Source organism: Oncorhynchus tshawytscha, linkage group LG12 (genome assembly GCF_018296145.1).
Source record: "Oncorhynchus tshawytscha isolate Ot180627B linkage group LG12, Otsh_v2.0, whole genome shotgun sequence".
In the NCBI taxonomy this organism is placed as follows: Eukaryota; Metazoa; Chordata; class Actinopteri; order Salmoniformes; family Salmonidae; genus Oncorhynchus; species Oncorhynchus tshawytscha.
In genome coordinates, this window is record NC_056440.1 from 27,186,471 (window position 1) to 27,208,155 (window position 21,685).

At 42.6% G+C, this 21,685-nt stretch overlaps 1 protein-coding gene across 1 annotated transcript; it reads left to right on the forward strand.

Moving 5' to 3' along the window:
• Positions 1 to 976: 976 nt before the first annotated feature.
• LOC112248517 (V-type proton ATPase 116 kDa subunit a2) lies at positions 977 to 20,985 on the forward strand. The gene is made up of 20 exons (XM_024417617.2): positions 977 to 1,700; positions 3,563 to 3,641; positions 5,078 to 5,175; positions 6,508 to 6,645; positions 6,993 to 7,087; positions 7,178 to 7,304; positions 7,522 to 7,604; positions 7,764 to 7,857; positions 9,419 to 9,631; positions 10,278 to 10,428; positions 10,644 to 10,783; positions 10,945 to 11,105; positions 11,694 to 11,784; positions 12,075 to 12,193; positions 12,385 to 12,595; positions 12,847 to 12,969; positions 13,226 to 13,345; positions 19,755 to 19,872; positions 20,116 to 20,287; positions 20,421 to 20,985. The coding sequence occupies exons 1-20, from the start codon at positions 1,584 to 1,586 to the stop codon at positions 20,521 to 20,523; spliced, it is 2,553 nt and encodes an 850-aa protein (XP_024273385.2). The 5' UTR covers positions 977 to 1,583; the 3' UTR covers positions 20,524 to 20,985.
• The last annotated feature ends 700 nt before the right edge of the window (positions 20,986 to 21,685 follow it).

A 21,685-nucleotide genomic window follows, 5' to 3' on the forward strand; every position in this document is an offset into this window, starting at 1 on the left:
ACTGTGCTTTATTACGGGCGACAATTTTTGTACAAATCACTGCATTCTCTACCATATAGTTGGTTGGCCTTCTTTGATGTCATGTATGTTGATATATTGCTATGTTTTCATTTATTAAGCCCTTTTACAAAAAAGTCCTACTGTACCTAACATCATTACTAATCTTTAGACATAGGAGTTACCACACCTGGTCTCAAGGATTGCAAACTCTGGAAATTCCTTTGATCTCTACTGAGTTAGGTAAATCAGGACCTTATTACTGATTAATGTTTTTTTTATTTTTTTTTTACATTTTTAATCTCATTTAACCTTTATTTAACAAGGCAAGTCAGTTAAGAACAAATTCTTATTTACAATGACAGCCTACCAGGGAACAGTGTGTTATCTGCCTTATTCAAGGGCAGAACAACATATTTTTAAGACAGACATTTATGACCGTGTTTTACTTTCTGCGTGTTGTATTTATATTTTGATGTGTGTATTTTCTGTAATTTATGTAATTCATGGATCATCTGTATAAAAAAAGAGACCTTGGTCTCAGTATGACTCCCTGATGAAATAAAGGTTTAAACAATAATTAGGCACAATTGAAATAAAGTATTTTTTCTTTAAAAGTTGCCGAAATGCCACATAGGTCCACTTATCCATAACTTATATCAGTGCACTCGTAACAACCTAACCATTACAAAACCTACAGTTGATCAAATAAGCTTTCCGCAGCAAATTAGCAATTACATTTTTTTGTTGATCAAATTCGACACCCTCTCATTTAACCTCCATCTAAAAATTCACCACTTCTGTGTTTTATTTTGTCGACAGATTTTGGGCGGAGTAAAACCTCTCGCTTCAGACGTCCGAGAAGCCATACATTATTCTAAACAGTTGCAAAACTAAAACGAGAGTTTCTACTGGACAAATTGAGGTAGGTCCCGCCCCATTTCGTTCTGTTAAAGAAACGTTTTGCAACATCGTAATGAGAATACGCCCCAGAGCACGCACAAGAGTTGTATGAAATGACGTGGAATTTGTAACTTGCTTACAAGCGCGATATCAAAGTGCGCATGATTTCGAGAGTATTCAATAAAACGAGCTACTGTAGTCTTTATTGAAGTTTAAAGTTTAAATGTGCTTATAGTCATAGTTTGCTACCAAACATGATTGTTTCTAGTGTCAGTTACCTAACAGTAGCTTCTGCTAACTACGACAACTAAATTGACAAGAGTTCACGGAAGCAGAGCTAGCTAGCCCAAGTGACAGAGCTCCTACTAGCTAGGATCTTCTGGTTCTCTATCGATAGCTAGGTTATATGGCTACAGCAAGATGACTTCAACAACCACTTCGACGGGAACGTCTTGACTGGACTCGAGACGTGTCACTGATTAGCCAATGATTGACACGGTGTTGAAGCGAATGCTCATCAGTAGTTTGTTAGCTAGCATGCTAGGTAGCTACTTCCAACGACGCCGGAGCCCGCATTTATAAGCCTACCCAGTTAAGTGGTTTGCGCTCGAGACTAACGTTAGTTAGCTGTAGTTGAAGCTAACTAGCTGGTTGTATTGTAAGGACAAGAGCAAGCTGTCAAGATGGGTTCGTTGTTCCGAAGTGAAGAGATGTGTTTGGCCCAGATGTTTCTGCAGTCTGGATCGGCATACGACTGCATTAGCGAACTGGGAGAAATGGGTCTGGTGGAATTCAGAGACGTAAGTAATTTACTGATTTCTTTCCAAATAAACAGTCTCATGTAACTAGCGCAGCTGTCGAAGTTAATCTCTCTTTGATGGTCCAGTTGCATTGTGAGCTGTCAGACATGATCAGGTAGGTAGAATGTTGCCCGATCCTAGCCCTTGATCATTACTCTCAGTTCATTACATTACACGCGTTATTGGACGAAGGCGTCTTTTGTAGGGGGGAGTTTTGTTAAGATCCCTGACGCTCAGCCTGAACATTAACATGCACCATTTGTGTTACGGGTTTGGAAGCATAAGGAACGTATTTTATGTAAATATACATTATTTTTAAGATAACATTTATACACACCTTGAATGGGTTAGTATGGCCACATCTCCATGTTACAGCGCTTGTTTACCTGTGCTATCTAGCATGCTCTGAACACCTGTGTGTAAGCGGTAACTTGGTTTAGTTTAGTCAGATGGAGGCACCCATAGTTTATGGATCTGTGCGAAGCTGCTACAGTAAGTGTATATTTTTTATTTTAAGAATTCTTTCTCGCCGATGAAAGATAAGGTGTATATATATTCCTAAATTTGTATCGCAGGCGATGATTATTGACGTTTCTAAATGTTAAAACACAGCGTGGGGATTGTAGTTCGCACGAGGCAGTCATGGGCGAAGCTAATGATGTCTGAGAACTGTAGGGAGAAGGCAGAATGCCGCCTAGAGTTTGAGAGAGAGAGCGTTCCTAACACAAGACTTGATAAAATAGCTTAGATTTCCCAACTCTGGTCCTCGAGTACCCCCAACGGCACACATTTTTGTTGTAGCAGTGGACAAAAACACCTGATTCAACTCATTGTTGTGTGTACTTGAGGAGTGGAGTTTGGAAACACTGGCTTAGATAACGTCTTGTCTAACCTAGTCTGATTAATCAGGCTGTAATACACAATTTATTGGTGTATATACAACCTGAAACATTTGTGTGCAGAATTGTGTAAATTTTCCGTACAAGCCAGAATGTTGAATACAATTAGATTTGAATTTACTCTACTGGTTATCTGTGCGGTTTGTCCTTCAGCTGCTCAAAATTGTAGACAAATTTCCAGTGGAATGTATTGTTGACCAGACTTTTTAGAGAGCCAGTAGGTATATGGTTTTATATTGGATATTCAGTTTTCTCTTGTCAATAGCTATTGAACCAAACAATACATTAAAATTGTATACTCTGAATCAGGTGAGGATGGAGAATATTCCATCCCTAATTGAAAGATAAATACAAAAAAAAGGGTGAATTGTTCTCCAACGTCCCCTGATATATGTTCATTGTCATGGCGTGCTTGGTTCAATGTTTGACGATAGAAAACAATTGAATATCCAACACAATACTAAATGTACCTTGGTTCCAAACCGAACTACCAGCTTTCTAAAAAGTTACCTAAGCAATACTTTCCTGTGGATATTTTTGTCTCAAATTTCGAGCAGCTGAAGGACATACCGCATAGACAACCGGTGGAGTAAGTTCCAATGTAATTTCTTTCAACATTCTGGCTTGTAAGCAACATTTACACAATTTTGCACAAATGTTTGTCTGTAGATGCCAATTAATTGTGTATTACAGCCTGATTAACCAGACTATATCTAACCTTACCGAGTACAGTAGATTATGGATATGCTTGTTTACTGACACTTTTAATAGGATCGTGAGAAGTCTGTGGACCAGTTTGATTTCATAGTGACATCTCAAAATGTTGCTACTTGCCCTGTAGGGTTGTGTATCAGAGAGAATGTGGAATGTTGGCGATCATTTGCAAAATCCATTCAATATCAGCTTAGACAGGTGTGTGTTCGTGGTGACAGTAACAATGTGGCTCTGCTCCTACTGTTTCAGCTCAACCCCAGCGTAAACCTATTCCAGCGGAAGTTTGTCACTGAGATAAAACGATGTGAGGAAATGGAGAGAATTCTAGGTAAGGATAAAACAGGTTGGCTTGTTCCTAACTTAAAAGCAGGAGTGAAAGTACATGTCATTTCTTACGGTACGGGACTCCCTATGTGTGTGTGTGCACTTAAAAAAAAAAATGTTTTTATAGCCTAGGTGGTGTAATCATGGAATTGCATATAGAATCTCTAATAATTTCATATGATCTGTGGGCTTAGTAAAGTATTGTCATAGAACTTCTAACATGTATTACCTTTTAATGTGGAATGAACACAACCAGCCATGATGTGTTCATCTGGTTGTCAATCACATCAAACAGGTGCTCCTGTAGGCTCCCCGTGTACGTTCTTCCACTCACAAAATAATTCCAGCATCCAAACTGTGCACCTGCAATTTGATGAATGGAAAGACGTCTGTCCCAAAACCTACACGTGTATTGTAATTGTAACAGTATAACTTTAGACCGTCTCCTCGCCCATACTCTGTCGCGAACCAGGGACCCTCTGCAAACATCAACAACAGTCACCCACGAAGCATCATTACCCATCGCTCCACAAAAGCCGTGACCCTTGCAGAGCAAGGGGAACCACTACTTCAAGGTCTCAGAGCAAGTGACGTCACCGATTGAAACGCTAATTAGCGCGCACCACCGCTAACTAGCTAGCCGTTTCATATCCATTACCTAATCACATTCTGCCATTAGGCCTACACTTGTAGCCCAAATTGATGCGTCCACTGCTGTCCACACGTGTCTCGGGCTTGGCCACTCATCTCCACCTTGGCAAAATGTAAGTGTTCTCGTCAAACCACAATGTAATTTGGAGCTTATACAACCCGGTTTCAAGTCAATTCGCTAAATGTTCATGCGACTGACATACAGTGAGGTTAAATAATGGTGTGATAGCCTATAGTATTCTTGGCATTTTGTGTTAATTATTGTGATGGGCTCATGTTTTAACGGTTCGGTGTACCCCCACTTTTTATTTTGCTGAGATGCTGTACTGGACCGTATAGGTTTACTTTCACCCTTGTTTAAAAGTGATGGGCATTGATGTACTCCTGAATAACTATTTAACTTTCACACAGTTGCTGCACAAATCCCAGTCTCCATTACATGACCACTGTACAGTTCTGAGATACGCTGTGCCCTGGCCAATGAGTCTCATTTAAAGGAATCTAAACTCAGGCTTAATTGGAGGCAGATGCTTGGAGATTAAATTTAGGCCCCCAAAAAAGGAAAGTACAAGGAGTGTTGAGGTAGGTTTCTCAGAGGAATGTGAGTTCCTGAGGGAAGAGCGAGAGAGTTAGCGTGAGGCAGAATAGAGAGACTTAAGATTCAATGAAAAACACTGTAGAGTTTTTAAATGAAAACAGATTAAGCTTATTGCTAAAGATGTAGTATTTTAAACAAATAGATTCAGTGACTGTGTGTTGTGTACTAAGACTTCACTGCGTCTTTGACAGGGTACCTTCTAAGGGAAATCAAGAGAGCAGACATCCCACTTCCAGAGGGAGAAGTGAACCCGATTGCACCCCAGCCCAAGCATGTCCTGGTTATAATGGTTAGCACACTCTACCTGTCTCTCATTCTCTAAAATGTTATGAATCCTTTTTTTCATAAGAATTAAGTATTTTATTTGTCCCAAATGGCACCATATACACTGAACAAAAATATAAACAGAACATGTTAAATGTTGGTTCGCTGTTGACATCCCTGTTAGTTAACATTTCTCCTTTGCCAAGATAATCCATCCACCTGACAGTTGTGGCATATCAAGAAGCACCTTGTTCTGGGGACAATAAAAGGCCACTCTAAAATGTGCAGTTTTGTCACATCACAATGCCACAGATCTCTCAAATTTTGAGGGAGTGTGCAATTGGAATGTTGACTGCAAGAATCTCTACCAGAGCTGTGCCAGAGAATTGAATGTTAATTTCTCCAGCATAAGCTGATGAAACTGGGTTTGACCAACCAAAGAATTTCAGCAAAAACTGTCAGAAACCCTCCCAGGGAAGCTCATCTGCATGCTCGTTGTTTACACCAGGGTCTTGCAGTTGGTATCGTAACTGACTTCAGAGGGCAAATATTCACCTTTGATGGCCGCTGGCACGCTGGCCATTGGTGTGCCCTTCACGGATGAATCCCGGTTTCACCTGTACCGGGCAGACAGCGTCTGTATGGTATCGTGTGGGCGAGTGGTTTGCTGACGTCAACATTGTAAGCCGAGTGCCCCATGGTGGGGGTATGGGCAGGCATAAGCTAATTTGGATGGCTGGCATGACAATTTTGAACACTCCGAGATACCGTGACGAGATCCTGAGGCCCATTGTCGTGCCAGACATCCGCCTCCATTCAGCATAGTAATGCACTGCTCCATGTTACAAGGATCTGTTCACAATTCATGGAAGCTGAAAATGCCCCAGTTCTTCCATGGCCTGCATACTCTCCATACATTTCACCTATTGAGCATGTTTGGGATGCTTTGGATCGACGTGTACGACAGCGCGTTCCATTTCCCGCCCATATCCAGCAACTTTGCACATCCACTTGGACAACATTCCACAGGCCAAAATTAGCAGCCTGATCAACTCTATGTGAAGGAGATGTGTCTTGCTGCGTGAGGCAAATGGTGGTCACACCAGATACTTAAAAAAAAAAAACAGTATGTGTGACCAACAGGATGCACATCTGTGAAATCCATAGATTAGGGCCTAATGAATTTATTTAAATTGACTGATTCCCTTATACAAACTGTAACTCATTAATATCCTTGAAATTGTTGCATGTTGCGTTTATAATTTTGTTCAGTTTATTTACTATATGGAGAATAGGGTGCCATTTGGGACATCCCATATTATCATTGCTAATTGACACTATGTATGGCTGTATCCAGGAGCAGTTGCAGAGGCTGGAGGTGGAGCTGAGCGAGGTGACCAGGAATAAAGAGAAGCTACAGAAGAACCTCCTGGAGCTGACCGAGTACACACACATGCTGCGTATCACACGCAACTTTGTGCGCCGCAGCACAGAAGTAAGTCCAACAGCTCCTCCACAAAGCAAGATCCCACTACTGACCAAGTGCTCTGCCCCACTGTTTGACTTCAGAGCACTTGCTTTGGTATGCTTGAGAAGGAGACACTAAATAGTTTAAATCACATGATTTGGCTTGGCTGCTTCCATTGTGACAATTTCTTTGCTCTTTCCTTCCCTCTATATAGGAGGTTTTGGGGATAAATCTTAGATTAGCCAAAACCTCATTCATGCAAGGGCAAAATGTAGCCTTTATTCTAGCAATGTGTTTTTCTCTCCTGGTGTGAATTTGGGGTATGTATTTTGGTATGTGTGTTTTTACGCTGTGAAAATGTTATTTTTTCCCAGCGTGAGCCCCTGCACGCCCAGCATGAGGAGTTCTCCTTCCTAGAGGACTCCATGATGGAGTACACTAGCATGCAGCGGCTAGGAGCCAAACTAGGGTAAGGTGCTATTAGCAGACATATAGATTTATACACACTTGTGTGTGCCTGTTTACTGTAGCACCCTGTTTCTCTCCCCTCCCCCTGCAGGTTTATATCAGGGCTGATTCAGAGGGTGAAGATAGAGGCCTTTGAGCGCATGCTGTGGAGAGTGTGTAAGGGCTACACCATTCTTAGCTACTCTGAGATTGACGAGTATTTGGAGGACCCTGACACGGTGGGTCAATCTTGTTCTGCGTAAAAGATATTGTTAACCATTTTCTACGGTAAGTGCTTGAGTGTGAAAGTGAAATCAAAGATAAAAGAATAAGATGCTGTTTATCACATAGCTAATAATAACAGCACCTGTGTTGGGCCTATGAGAATTAGAACCTCTCACCTCTGCAGTAATGTGTGTCTATTCTAAACCACTTCCTGTTCTATGGTTATTGCAGGGTGAGCCAACCAAGAGTGTGGTGTTCCTCATCTCTTATTGGGGTGAGCAGATCGGACAGAAAGTCAAGAAGATCTGTGACTGGTAATTAAACCTCCTCTCCCAATGACCTCCTGTTCCACTTTCAGCTTGAGGTCATTCTCTGTCAAACCATTAGGCCTAATATGTTGTCCCCAACAAGCTCTGAAGACGGTGACTTTAACCTGTGCGATAATAACATAATCTCCTCTTTTTGCCCCTCAGCTACCACTGTCATGTGTATCCATACCCTAACAGCAATGAGGAGAGGAATGACGTTGTGGAGGGACTCAGGACTCGCATCCAGGACCTGCACACTGTAAGCTCTATAAAAGCCTTGTCAGCCGGCCGCGACCGGGAGGATTGTGGAGCGACGCAAAATTGGCATAGCATCGTCCGGGTTAGGGAGGGTTTGGCCGGTAGGGAAATCCTTGTCTTATCGCGCACCAGCGACTCCTGTGGTGGGCTGGGCGCAGTGCAAGCTAACCAAGGTTGCCAGGTGCACGGTGTTTCCTCCGACACATTGGTGCGGCTGGCTTCCGGGTTGGATGCTCGCTGTGTTAAGAAGCAGTGCGGCTTGGTTGGGTTGTGTATCGGAGGACGCATGATTTTCAACCTTCGTCTCTCCCGAGCCCGTATGGGAGTTGTAGCGATGAGACAAGATAGTAGCTACTAACAATTGGATATCACGAAATTGGGGAGAAAAAGGGGGTAAAATTTTAATAAATAAAAAAGCCTTGTCAGCAACAAGATAGTGGTTGATGCGTTATTTATTAATTTTTTTTTTTTAAAGGGCAAGTCTGCAGTTGAAATGATAATGAAGAGCCCTCCCCGTCTCTGTTTTGGTAAAAAGCTGAGGCAGAGCCTGGAGAAATGTAACCACTCTCAAATGTATATATGGAGCTCTGGATGCAAGGACTTACCATCCAATATATAAAAATTATAGTTTTAAGCATGTTTTGAGGCTTTAGTGTTTGTTTACATTTACAATGTTTACAAATTGATGGGGTACGAGAGTTGAACTAAGCTCATGAGGCATTTATAAGTTAGTGTTTCCCCTAAATGTATTTAACAGCGGCAATTAGAATTGTAGGAAATTAGCTTTAAAACAGCAACATTTTGCTAGTTAAAATGTAAGCTATCAATGGCTTACAGCTTAAGGTGTTCCTACTGCTGGATTTAGCTGTTGAAATATCTTGTGCTTGATGAGGCATTTTAACAAAGGAGGATGTTGCAAGACTTGTGACTTTGGCTGTTAGATAAAATAGAAAATGAAGCTTGGCTGATAGTAAAGAAGTGCTGGAGGTATCCCTCACAGAATGGGCCTTGTGCTTCTGGCTAGAGCGAGGCATGGACAGCGGGTGTTTAGAGTGATTTAGAACATAACTTTTTGGAAAGAAGCAGAATGGCGTGTGAGGGGTATATTTCTCAGGCGCGAGAGAAAGGGAGAGCTCTCACTCAGGCGCCAGAGCACGTTTTCTGTCATGACCACTGTGGGGTCAAATGACTTAGCTTGTTCCTTGCTGTCTGGTAGACTTTTCAGATCAATCCTTTTGGATGTTCTACCCCCGGAGGGAAAAAATAATTGCATTAACCTCTGGTCCCAGCATATGATCTCCATGAGGACTTAGCTGAATGCTCACTCTTTGTTTTTTCTTTCTCGTTCGTGCTAACATTAACACACACTCACACTAAAACTACCAGCATGCACACTCAAATTCCATCCCTAGCATGTGCATTGGAAGATTTTCTCATGCACAGAACATTCTTAAACAGTCATTCATCATTTGCCCACACCCTCTTGATATTCTAAATGGATGGGAAACCCTCCCATTGTTAAAATGTAATACTATTCCTCTCCCCATGCTGGCTGTCCCCAGGTTCTCCATAGGACAGAAGACTACCTGAGACAGGTGTTGAACAAGGCCTCTGAGTCGGTCTACACCTGGGTCATCCAGGTCAAGAAGATGAAGTCCATCTACTACATGCTCAATCTGTGCAGCTTTGACGTCACTAACAAGTGTCTGATAGCTGAGGTGTGGTGCCCTGTCAACGACCTGCCGACCCTGCGGCGGGCGCTAGAGGAAGGATCGGTCAGTCAGCTCGTTGTTACCATGGCTACCTGTGTAATGTCATTGTTGGGCTTAACTCTTTGCGTTTTGGATTGTAATGTCATTGTTTGTGACCTCCCCCTTCTAAGTTCAGTATTTGGCTAAACCAACACAGTCACACACCTAGTCAGCATGCCCTGCTTTAGTAATGGGGTCATGGTTGTTGAAAGAGGGGAGTGGCATTGATCTTATCTTGACCACGTCTGATGATTTAAGCCATATTTAATAAACTAGACATGTTATAGGTCCTGTTGGGTCCCAATTGATGGCTATCAGGGCTTCTGTCCATTCATTAATTGCACTGGTTAAAGTACATAATTAAGGTCACAGTCAGTTCAATGGCAGTAGCCCATGTCAGCGTTCTGCCAGGGGTTTTAGTCCTTTAAACATGGCTTAAATGAGGTTTCCAAAAACGAGGCTTGAATGGTCAAAATGTATTTGAATGGTCTTAAAGTATTTGAACTTACTAGCTATTTGACAAGCTCTTAGGTTTCTGTCTTACCCTCTGGAAAATATATGTTTTTATGTCAAGTTATTGGCTTGCCCTCAAAAAACCTCTATGCAACTTTTAGACTAATAACATTGCAATAATCCTGGTCTGTCTGACATTATTGACTTGCCTTCACAGAGGAAAAGTGGAGCCACAGTGCCTTCTTTTGTCAACCGTATCCCCAGCAACGACACTCCGCCCACCCTGATAAGGACCAACAAGTTCACCTCAGGCTTCCAGAGCATAGTGGAGGCCTATGGAGTGGGAAACTATAGAGAGGTTAACCCAGGTACAGTAAGACCTCATCAGTCAATGACCACTGATGAGTATATTTAGGAAGCTTTCATTAGCCCTACGGCTTTTCTGTTTGTTTGCTATGTGTATGAGCTACATGCCTGTAGCCAAAAACACATTTCCACTCCTAACAAGAATGGACAATGAACTTGAGGGGTAGTTAAATGTGTATATGGAATATGATGTCTTGTTTTGTCTGTTGTCTGTCAGCTCCTTACACAGTCATCACCTTCCCCTTCCTGTTTGCTGTGATGTTTGGAGACCTGGGCCATGGTATGATCATGGCTCTGTTTGCTCTCTGGATGGTGCTGTATGAAGACAACCGCAAACTGAAGCGCACAAGAAACGAGGTGAGAGGGCCAGGGAGAGGCTCTTGGGGGTGCCACTCAAATGGCACCCTATTCCCTATGTAGTGCACTAGGTTTGACCAGGCCCATATGAATAAATTAACAGGAAACTGGTTAGCTAGATTATTTCGCCGACATTGATATTGGTGTGTTTGTATGCTCAGATCTGGAACACGTTCTTCGAGGGCCGTTACATCATCCTGATGATGGGCTTGTTCTCGGTCTATACCGGCCTCATCTACAACGACTGCTTTTCCAAGTCTCTCAACATCTTTGGCTCTGGCTGGAATGTCAACGCCATGTTTAAATCTGGAAATTGGACTTGGTTAGTACTATACTATAATCTGTTCTGTAATGTACCCAGGGCTATAGATTAACATTTTTCATTGGTCGAACTGGTGCTCCCAATTTTAAAAAGTTAGGAGCACCACATTAATTTAAGGGCACCAGAAAATACTATTTTTAAAATGGATTGAGATACAGCCCTTTAATTAATACTTTTGAAGCACATTGTGTCCTATAAATGTAACACTGAAAATACATACAAATACCTGTCATTGAAATTAGTCATTTGTGGAATATTAGGTGTCTAAATTGTGTAAAAGCACTGTTTTCCTAATGATATGGAGTACATAGAAAATTGTACACTGTCTCTTTAAAAAAGTCAGGTTTATGATGATGACGTGCAAGAGATTTGTCATTCATTCATTGATATGATCATTGATCTCCTGAAGAAGCTATCCCTTTTCCTTATTGCTGATTGAACACTCTTTTTTTCTTTTTCAATTACATGTGAATTAAATGTCAAATAAAGTTTCAAAATATCAATAACAATGCATGTGACATTAAACATTAAATCACCTGATAGTTTGCTCTTTATTATAATTGTTGACTTTGGTATTTTCTTTAAAAGGGATTCCACGCTCCGCACCAATGCCTTTCTGACCCTTGATCCCATTGTCCCTGGGGTTTTCAATGGACCCTACCCTTTGGGCATTGACCCGGTAAGTACATGGCTTTATGATCCATGGTCATAAACAGCATTGTCTTGTCTCCATGTTCACTACACTCTCACATGTTATTCCCTGTCCCTTAATAACCATACACACTTGCCTCTTGCCAACCAGAGCCAATAAAGTAAATCATGGATCATTACTCATTTTAATGTTCTTATAACAATATTTGTTAACAATTTAATGTGCTTATAAATATTTGTTAACAATCGATCTGACTGTGATGTAGTCTGTCCATACCTCAACCTGACAGGGTTTTCCTAATTTCTTCCACTATGTAGATTTGGAACTTGGCATCAAATCGTCTGACCTTTCTGAACTCCTACAAGATGAAGATGTCTGTGATTGTGGGTATCATTCACATGAGCTTCGGGGTCATCCTAGGTGTCTTCAACCACCTGTGAGTTACAGCACACACATTCCCCACAATATCAGCACTGGAATGCTAAGAACTATATAAGATTATGGCCAATTTAAAGATACAGAATGTTCTGCTCTGAATCCTAAAAGCTCTGTTTATCCATGCAGGCACTTTAAAGCCCTGTTTGTGCCTGTGCAGACACTTTAAAGCCCTGTTGTCTGTCTGTGCAGACACTTCAGAAAGAAGTTCAACCTGTACTTAGTATTCCTCCCGGAGCTGCTGTTCCTGCTGTGTCTGTTTGGCTACCTGGTCTTCATGATCATCTACAAGTGGCTGGCCTTCTCTGCCCGTGACTCCCAGATGGCCCCCAGCATCCTCATACACTTCATCAACATGTTCCTCATGCAGGGGGACGGGGTGCCGCCCCTCTTCCCAGGACAGGTACAAAGATGGGGATCGCACAGTGCCTGCATCCCAAATGTTATCCTATTCCCTATATAGTGCACTACTATAGAGCCCTGGTCAAAAGTAGTGTATTATATAGGGAATAGTGTGGCATTTTGGACGCACCCACTGGGAAAAGGGAGTGGTTTTCCTAGTGGGTGTGAAGACATGTATACAAGCCCAACCCGCTCCAAAGATACTTCGGTGAGACTAACAGACCTGTCTGTTGTGTCCCTCTGCTACGATAGGTTGGGCTGCAGGTGTTCCTGGTGGTAATTGCTCTACTATCAGTGCCTGTCTTACTGCTGGGGAAACCAGTTTACCTCTACTTGCTGCACAACGGAGGAGCCAACCTCATGGGAATGTACAGGGTGAGGTTTTGTGTCTGTTTCTGACCTCAAGAGTCATGTGTGTGTGTAGTTTGTCCATATGGGTCTGTGTTCTGGTTGTAACAGTATGCTGGTGTGTAGTCTGTTTATAGGAGTGTGTTCTGGTTGTAACAGTGTGGTGGTGTGTAGTCTGTTTATAGGAGTGTGTTCTGGTTGTAACAGTGTGGTGGTGTGTAGTCTGTTTATAGGAGTGTGTTCTGGTTGTAACAGTGTGGTGTTTGTGTGTGTCCCTCCCCAGGGTTATGAGCGTGTGCGGCGGCACAGCGAGGAAGAGCTTTCCCTGATGAGGGCTCATGACATGGAGGAGGGCAGTGTCCACAATGACCTTTCCACTAGCAGAGAGCAGCAGAAAGAGGAGGTTAGCACCATCACCACCTCCCACTAGCCTCTCATTCAGGCATCAGTACACTACAGTATGGGTACTAGGGTTGAATGGCAGGAACCCAGTTACTGCCCAAAACCACTCCCTTTCCCCGGGGTAAATAACTGAGAAACCGGTAAATTGTATGCAATGTCTAAATATGGCTTTTCTACGGCCTCATGTTGAATCAACACTCAGGGTGGGAACAGACAGCCCATCTCAGTATGTGTAGTGTAGTTCACAATGCATGCAGACCTACTTGAAGTATAATCTCATCATGGTAACTTTTTTCTTGTGACACGTAGACCTATATTTGCTGCAGCATATGCCACAGTAATATAGAGACTTAATGCGTGTCTAATTTACCCATCTCTATCTGGCTTTTGCTGGTAACCTTTTTTTTAATCATGAAGATTAAAAAATAATAATTGCAGCTGCTGTGTTTTAAAACAGCTTATCACTCGAATATTGTTGCTTTAAATCCATGCACCCATGAGCACTCTGTCTTTCTCTCTCGCCATCAACTCCATTCAAATTGCATCCACAATGGATCATCCTGTTCTAGATTGATATATAGATGTCCTAGCCTACCCCTTTCAGGTAATCAATTCAATGCAATATTAGCCTTGTATTTAGCTCATTAATAATGGGTTATGCATAATAAGCTTAACTTATAGCCTCTCTCTCGCGTAGTACGTAACCACCTGTGCTCCGCTGGCCTTTCTCTTGGAGTCCCATGCAGGAAAATCTAGACTAGATTAGTGTAACCGATGTGAAATGGCTAGCTAGTTAGCGGGGTGCTCGCTAATAGTGTTTCAATCGGTGACATCACTCGCTCTGAGACCTTGAATTAGTTGTTCCCCTTGCTCTGTAAGGGCCGCGGCTTTTGTGGAGTGATGGGTAACGATGCTTCGAGGGTGGCTGTTGTCGATGTGTGCAGAGGTTCCCTGGTATGAAACAAGGTAGAGGAGAGGGACGTGGAGAGGGACAGAAGCTATACTCTTACAATAGCTTGCTGGACATTCCTTTTTTTTTTGCACTTCTTATCCAGAGGGGTGCAAGCTCTGTTTTGCTGAATGTTAAATACAGCAACCAATAGAACTCACAGGTAGTTTGAAAGAAGAGCGAACGCGTAACGGCGGTAGGCTATAGCAGTTATTTATTCAGACCCATTTTTTATGAGCAAGTTCTCATTTACAATTTATGAACAAGTTCTCATTTACAACTGCGACCTGGCCAAGATAAAGAAAAGCAGTGCAACACAGAGTTACACATGGAATAAACAAACATTCAGTCAATAATACAGTACAGAAAGTCTATATACAGTGTGTGCAAATGAGGTAGGATGACGGAGGTAAGCCAATAAATAGGCCATAGTGGCCAAATAATTACAATTTAGCAATTAAACACAGAAGTGGTAGAGATACTGGGGTGCAAAGGAGCAAAAATAAATAAAATGGATAAAAGTATGGGGATGAGGTAGTTGGATGGGCTATTTACAGATAGGCTATGTGCAGTGATCTGTGAGCTGCTCTCTGACAGCTGGTGCTTAAAGCTAGTGAGGGAGATATGAGTCTCCAGCTTCAGTGATTTTTGCAGTTTGATCCAGTAATTGGCAGCAGAGAACTGGAAGGAAAGGCGGCCGAAGCAGGAATTGGCTTTGGGGGTGGGTGACCAGTGAAATATACCTGCTGTAGTACGTGATATGGGTGGCTGCTACTATGGTGAGCTGAGATAAGGTGGGGCCGAGCAAAGACTTATTGATGACCTGGAGCCAGGTGGTTTGGCGACCAATATGAAGCGAGGGCCAGCCAACGAGCGCATACAGGTCGCAGTGGTGGGTAGTATATGGGGCTTCGGTGGCACTGTGATAGCAAATTGGATGCATTCTGAGTAGTGTTGGAGGCTATTTTGTAAATGACATCGCCAAAGTCAAAGATCGTTAGGATAGTCAGTTTTACGAGGGTATGTTTGGCAGCATGAGTGAAGGATGCTTTGTTGTGAAATAGGAAGCTGATTCTAGATTTAATTTTGGATTTGTGATGCTTAATGTCAGTCTGGAAGGAGAGTTTACAGTCTAACCAGACACCTAAGTATTTGTAGTTGTCCACATATTCTAAGTCAAAACTGTCCAGAGTAGTGATGCTGGGCGGGCGGGCAGGTGTGGACAGCAATCGGTTGAAGAGCATGCATTTAGTTTTACTCGCATTTAAAAGCAGTTGGAGGCCACGGAAGGAGAGTTGTATGGCATTGAAGCTCGTCTGGAGGTTAGTTAACTTCTCTAGGGTAGGGGGCAGCATTTGGAATTTTGGATGAAAAGCATGCCCAAATTAAACTGCCTTCTACTCATGCCCAGAAGGTAGGATATGCATAGAATTAGTAGATTTGGATAGAAAACACTCTAAAGTTTCCAAAACTGTTAAAAATGTTTGTGTATAACAGAACTGATTTGGCAGGTGAAAACCTGAGAGAAATCCATTCAGGAAGTAGGATTTTTGTTGTTGTAGTTTTCTATTCAATGCCATTACAGTATCCATTGACTTAGGACTCAAATTGCAGTTCCTATGCATTCCACTAGATGTCAACAGTCTTTAGAAATTGTTTCAGGCTTGTATTCTGAAAAATGAGGGAATAAGAGCAGTCTGAATGAGTGGACCCTGCAGTGTCAGAGATTTTTCATGCGCGTGACCGAGAGTGCCTTTCTTGTTTACCTTTTCTATTGATGACGTTATTGTCCAGGTGAAATATTATTGATTTATTTAGGCTAAAAACAACCTGAGGATTGAATATAAACATCGTTTGACATGTTTCTATGAACTTTACGGATACAATTTGGATTTTTTTGTCTGCCTGTTGTGACTGCGTTTGAGCCTGTGGATTACTGAAGAAAATGCTCAAACAAAACGGAGGTTTTCGGATATACCGAGAGACTTTATCGAATAAAAGGAACATTTTATTGAATAAATTAATGTCTTCTGAGTGCAAACATGAAGATCATCAAAGGTAAGTGATGAATTTTATCTCTATTTCTGACTTGTGTAACTCTTCTGCTTGGCTGGTTACTGTTTGTAATGATTTGTCTGCTGGGCTATGTTTTCAAATAATTGTAAGGAATGCTTTCGCCGTAAAGCATTTTTGAAATCTGACACCGTGGTTGGATTCACAAGAAGTTCATCTTTAAACCTATGTAAAATAGTTGTATCTTTTCTGAATTTTTATCATGAATATTTCTGTATTTGAGTTTAGCGCTCTGCCATCTCACCAGATTGCATAGCGGAGAAGGTATGGTGGATTTCGAAATGGTCGGTGATCTGTTTGTTAATTTGGCTTTCAGGGTAAGATGGATAGGTCTGTAGCAGTTTGTCTAGAGTGTCTCCCGGTCTCTCGTGGTCATCCCCCTCTTCAAAGGGGGAGACACTAAAATCACATTCCTATCTTAACAAAAACTCATATTGGATGAAAACTTAACAGATATAGGGGGCATCCATTCCAAGTTGGTCCATACAGTTTTTAATAACATCACACAATGAAAAACAATATTACATTAGTTTTCTACATCTCCCCACTGACCATTCCCCAAATTCTTTGTTAGAATTGTTCCATTCTCCACTTTGGGACGGTAGAGTTTTGGACGGGCAAAATTCTCTGGGGACTAAAGTACATTCCTTTAGTTCAGTGGTCGCCAACCGGTCGATCGTGATCTTCAAGGCATTCTTAGTCGATCACCAAATATTTCTGTAGAAAAGCCAACGAACGATAAAGGCTTGCGCTCCTTTTTAAAAAATCGTGTTGAGCTGTTGCCGGTAGGTGCACTTGATTCAAAACTCCGCCTACCCGGCGAACCGGAAAATCTGTGACTAAATCGAGTGCTCCTGCTCTGCTGCCCAATCGGTTAGCTCAAATCACCGTGGCTACAGAAGAGCTTCCATGACCCTGGCCACAGCCAAGTTTAATAGGCTACTAGCCTGCGTAAGATTTAATCACTTTTAAAACCATGACCACCGAGAGACTGTCAACGATTACAGTAAAGCACTGCTGTTTTTCTGATTTAAGTTTATATTCAGCACTGTCACTTTTTATTCAACACTATTATGAACGCTCTTCTCCGTACTTCCGCTCTGGCTGCAGCTGCAATGAATGAGTTGCCAAGTATCGATAGCCCTGCGTTTTATTATTAGCAGCTCGTCGTGTCGATTTTATAATATTAAGGTATATTTAACTTTCTCTGGTCATAGGAACAACATGAATTTGTGCATGAGGCAGATGCGGTGCGCCTCGAGTTTTGCCATCAGGTCGAAGACTGTGTCCCCTCTCTTTGGGCAGTCTCACCGGAGGAAGGGAAGGAGAGAGAGCAGGTGGAAGACGCTGTCCCCTCTCTTTGGGCAGTCTCAACGGAGGAAGGGAAGGAGAGAGCAGGTGGAAGACGCTGTCCCCTCTCTTTGGGCAGTCTCACCGGAGGAAGGGAAGGAGAGAGAGCAGGTGGAAGACGCTGTCCCCTCTCTTTGGGCAGTCTCAACGGAGGAAGGGAAGGAGAGAGAGCAGGTGGAAGACGCTGTCCCCTCTCTTTGGGCAGTCTCAACGGAGGAAGGGAAGGAGAGAGAGCAGGTGGAAGACGCTGTCCCCTCTCTTTGGGCAGTCTCACCGGAGGAAGGGAAGGAGAGAGAGCAGGTGGAAGACGCTGTCCCCTCTCTTTGGGCAGTCTCACCGGAGGAAGGGAAGGAGAGAGAGCAGGTGGAAGACGCTGTCCCCTCTCTTTGGGCAGTCTCAACGGAGGAAGGGAAGGAGAGAGAGCAGGTGGAAGACGCTGTCCCCTCTCTTTGGGCAGTCTCAACGGAGGAAGGGAAGGAGAGAGAGCAGGTGGAAGACGCTGTCCCCTCTCTTTGGGCAGTCTCACCGGAGGAAGGGAAGGAGAGAGAGCAGGTGGAAGACGCTGTCCCCTCTCTTTGGGCAGTCTCACCGGAGGAAGGGAAGGAGAGAGAGCAGGTGGAAGACGCTGTCCCCTCTCTTTGGGCAGTCTCACCGGAGGAAGGGAAGGAGAGAGAGCAGGTGGAAGACGCTGTCCCCTCTCTTTGGGCAGTCTCACCGGAGGAAGGTAAGGAGAGAGAGCAGGTGGAAGACGCTGTCCCCTCTCTTTGGGCAGTCTCACCGGAGGAAGGGAAGGAGAGAGAGCAGGTGGAAGACGCTGTCCCTTCTCTTTGGGCAGTCTCAACGGAGGAAGGGAAGGAGAGAGCAGGTGGAAGACGCTGTCCCCTCTCTTTGGGCAGTCTCACCGGAGGAAAGGAAGGAGAGAGCAGGTGGAAGACGCTGTCCCCTCTCTTTGGGCAGTCTCACCGGAGGAAAGGAAGGAGAGAGCAGGGACCGTGAGAGGAGGTTGGGGAAAAATAGTTTTGAACGGTCATCCAACTCGGGCATCTTTCTAGAGCTCTGACTTTTCGACCTGAAGATCATTGAGGTAGTGATTTGATCTCGTTGACCATCAGATGCAGGTACAATCAGTCCTGTAATATAAAAAAAGCTAACTATTTATGTTCATGCTCCACAGTGCCTCACAAGTGCTAAACCAACTGATCTATTTTGTTTTCTGAAAAAGTTTGAGTTTTGAAATATAACATGGTCTGACTAACAATATTGGCAGGCCAATCATATAGCCAATATGCTGTGGTAATGTATTAGGCCTACTGCCCAAACCTCATTCTTACAAAACTGTTTGAGTTAATGTAAAAAATAAAATGTATAGATATTTTTTTATCTGAGCAGTAGATCTCAGCTTGCTTTTTGAATGCGAAAGTTTTCTTGACTCAGGTTGGTTACCACTGCTTTAGTTGATACTAAAGGGTAAAGAGTACCCTCCTGCTTAATTTCCAACCGTGTGAACGGTTGTCCATCCAACAGCTCCCCCATCTCCCCTCTTTGGGAGAGAGAAAGAGGCCTGGTTATGGTCACGCCCCCCCTCCCCACACCAGTCTGATGTGACCCATTCTGATCATCAGAGGACAGTCATGACAAGAGCATATAGCTAGCTACATCTATGGGCTTTTGTTTTTCTTTTGTGTGTAATGTGCAATAGCCCATATGTATTAGATAACGGCACAATCATTTGGGCTTCGGCCCATTAAATGTCGTTAATGTAGGGTTTATAAAATGTCTATGTCTCACCAGGCTCCGGTAGCATCAGGTTTGAATTTTCATGCTGATCTAAGTTCTAATCAAATCTAGACAAATTTATATGATTTTGAATGACACTTCCCGTTTTGGCGGGAAATACCGGGTTACCTGGGATTATTTATTTTTTCTCTCTGGATGGAACATTTTCTAAAATACTGGAAAAATATTAAACCCTAAGGAGGACCCAATACTTTCAGTACCCATGTCTTTTTTTAATTTTTTTTTTTTTTTTTTTTTACAGTTTGACTTTGGGGATGTGTTCCTGCACCAGTCTATTCACACCATAGAGTACTGCCTGGGCTGCATCTCCAACACAGCCTCCTACCTGCGCCTCTGGGCTCTGAGTCTGGCACATGCCCGTGAGTATCACCGCACCTAAACAGTTTGGTAAATTCATCTTTCTGATGGATGAGCATTTTAAAGTTTATTTTATTGTGAGAGTGGAACACATTGGAAATAAGCCTTGTGTTAACTTATTACAAACATATATATATTTTATTTATTTTTCTTTTGTCTCTGACTTGAAGCCTTCTTTTTAGTTAACAAATGCATTTAATTAAATCAGAGACTGATGTGACGTTTATTTGTCCTTGCTCCCCCAGAGCTGTCGGAGGTGCTGTGGTCCATGGTGATGCGGGTGGGCCTGCGGATGGACACCAGTCTGGGCATCATGTTTCTGGTGCCAGTGTTTGGGATATTCGCTGTGCTCACTGTGTCTATCCTCCTGGTTATGGAGGGACTGTCTGCCTTCCTCCATGCTCTCAGGCTGCACTGGTTGGTTACTTACTAAACTTGCAGAATTGACAGTGTAGTACAGGAAATCTGTGTAAAAATGCAACACATCACGCCTTTATAATGCTTTGATTAATTCGTACTCTATATTCAGTGATCTGTTCTCTCTCCATAGGGTGGAGTTCCAAAATAAGTTCTACAGTGGGACTGGAATCAAGTTTGTTCCCTTTGCCTTCTCCCTCCTGCCCTCTAGCTTTGAACATGATGGCTTGCTGTGAATGGGACACAATGTTCCCGCCCTCCGAGGCAAACTGCCACAATGTACCAGCAGGATCCAGTGCTATTGAGCTAGCCTGGGTACCAGTCTCTTTGTGCCATCATGCCACTCCTTTTCATGCCAAACATGATCATCTACAAGTGGCTGGCCTTCTCTGCCCGTGACATGTGATGGCACAAAACGATTGGTACCCTAACTACTATTGAGCCTCATCGATGTACAGTTCAATTTCATAGTGTTTTTTTAATACTATTTGATGTACTGACTGACTGCCTTACATATGTACAAACAAATGTCAACATATCATGCTCTATTTTCAATTGAATGATATTCTGGGTTACCAAAACTTTGCAAAGAAAAGCCTCATTCAGTCTTGGTTGAAAATGAAAAGTATTTTTAGATGAATGTAGGAGCGGGATGTACATTTTTCTTTTATAAAAAATAAAGTTGGAATGAGAGTTTAGCATTTGAAAGACTACGACAGGCTTAACTATAGTGGTGCATATATTCAAGAGAAAATGTATGCATACTGTTGTGCTGAATGTTAGCAAAAATGTCCTAACACATGTTGCCTATGCCTCTATCGTTTTGTGGGAGACTACTCTTAACTGTACATTCCATCAATGGAAATTGAATGTATAGCTCAAGACATCATTCACAGAGATGGTTCTGCTGGTCAAGAGCCATTTTAATGACACCAACAATCCCTGATTAGGAATAAAGCAAGAAAAGCAGGTACTGGACCAGTGCAGCGATCAATTCTTGCTGGAGCCTTTTCCTATATTCCCATCCTGTAGCACCATAGCAGGAGAATGTCGTTTTTGTTGTTGGGTAATGGCATTGTACCTTAAAGATTAAAAAAGAAGGGGTATAATTTATTTTATATATATATATATATACACAGTACCAGTCAAAAGTTTGGGTTTTTCTTTATTTTTACTATTTTCTACATTGTGGAATAATAGTGAAGACATCGTAACTATGAAATAACACATGAAATCATGTAGTAACCAAAAAAGTATTTAAAAAAAAAAAAAATCAAAATATATTTGAGCTTCTTCGAAGTAGCCACCCTTTGTGGTCAAATTGCCCATACACAACGTGGAGGTGTCTTTTGGGTCATTGTCCTGTATGATAGTCCCACTAAGCGTAAACCAGATGGC

What these genes read in the sequence shown, in the direction of transcription:
- LOC112248517 (XM_024417617.2), top strand. Translation starts at nt 1,584, where the DNA reads ATGGGTTCGTTGTTCCGAAGTGAAGAGATGTGTTTGGCCCAGATGTTT. An exon ending in GAGAGCAGCAGAAAGAGGAG is followed by an intron (nt 13,346 to 19,754) that starts GTTAGCACCATC and finishes TTTTTTTTACAG; the next exon opens with TTTGACTTTGGGGATGTGTT. An exon ending in TCTGAGTCTGGCACATGCCC is followed by an intron (nt 19,873 to 20,115) that starts GTGAGTATCACC and finishes TTGCTCCCCCAG; the next exon opens with AGCTGTCGGAGGTGCTGTGG.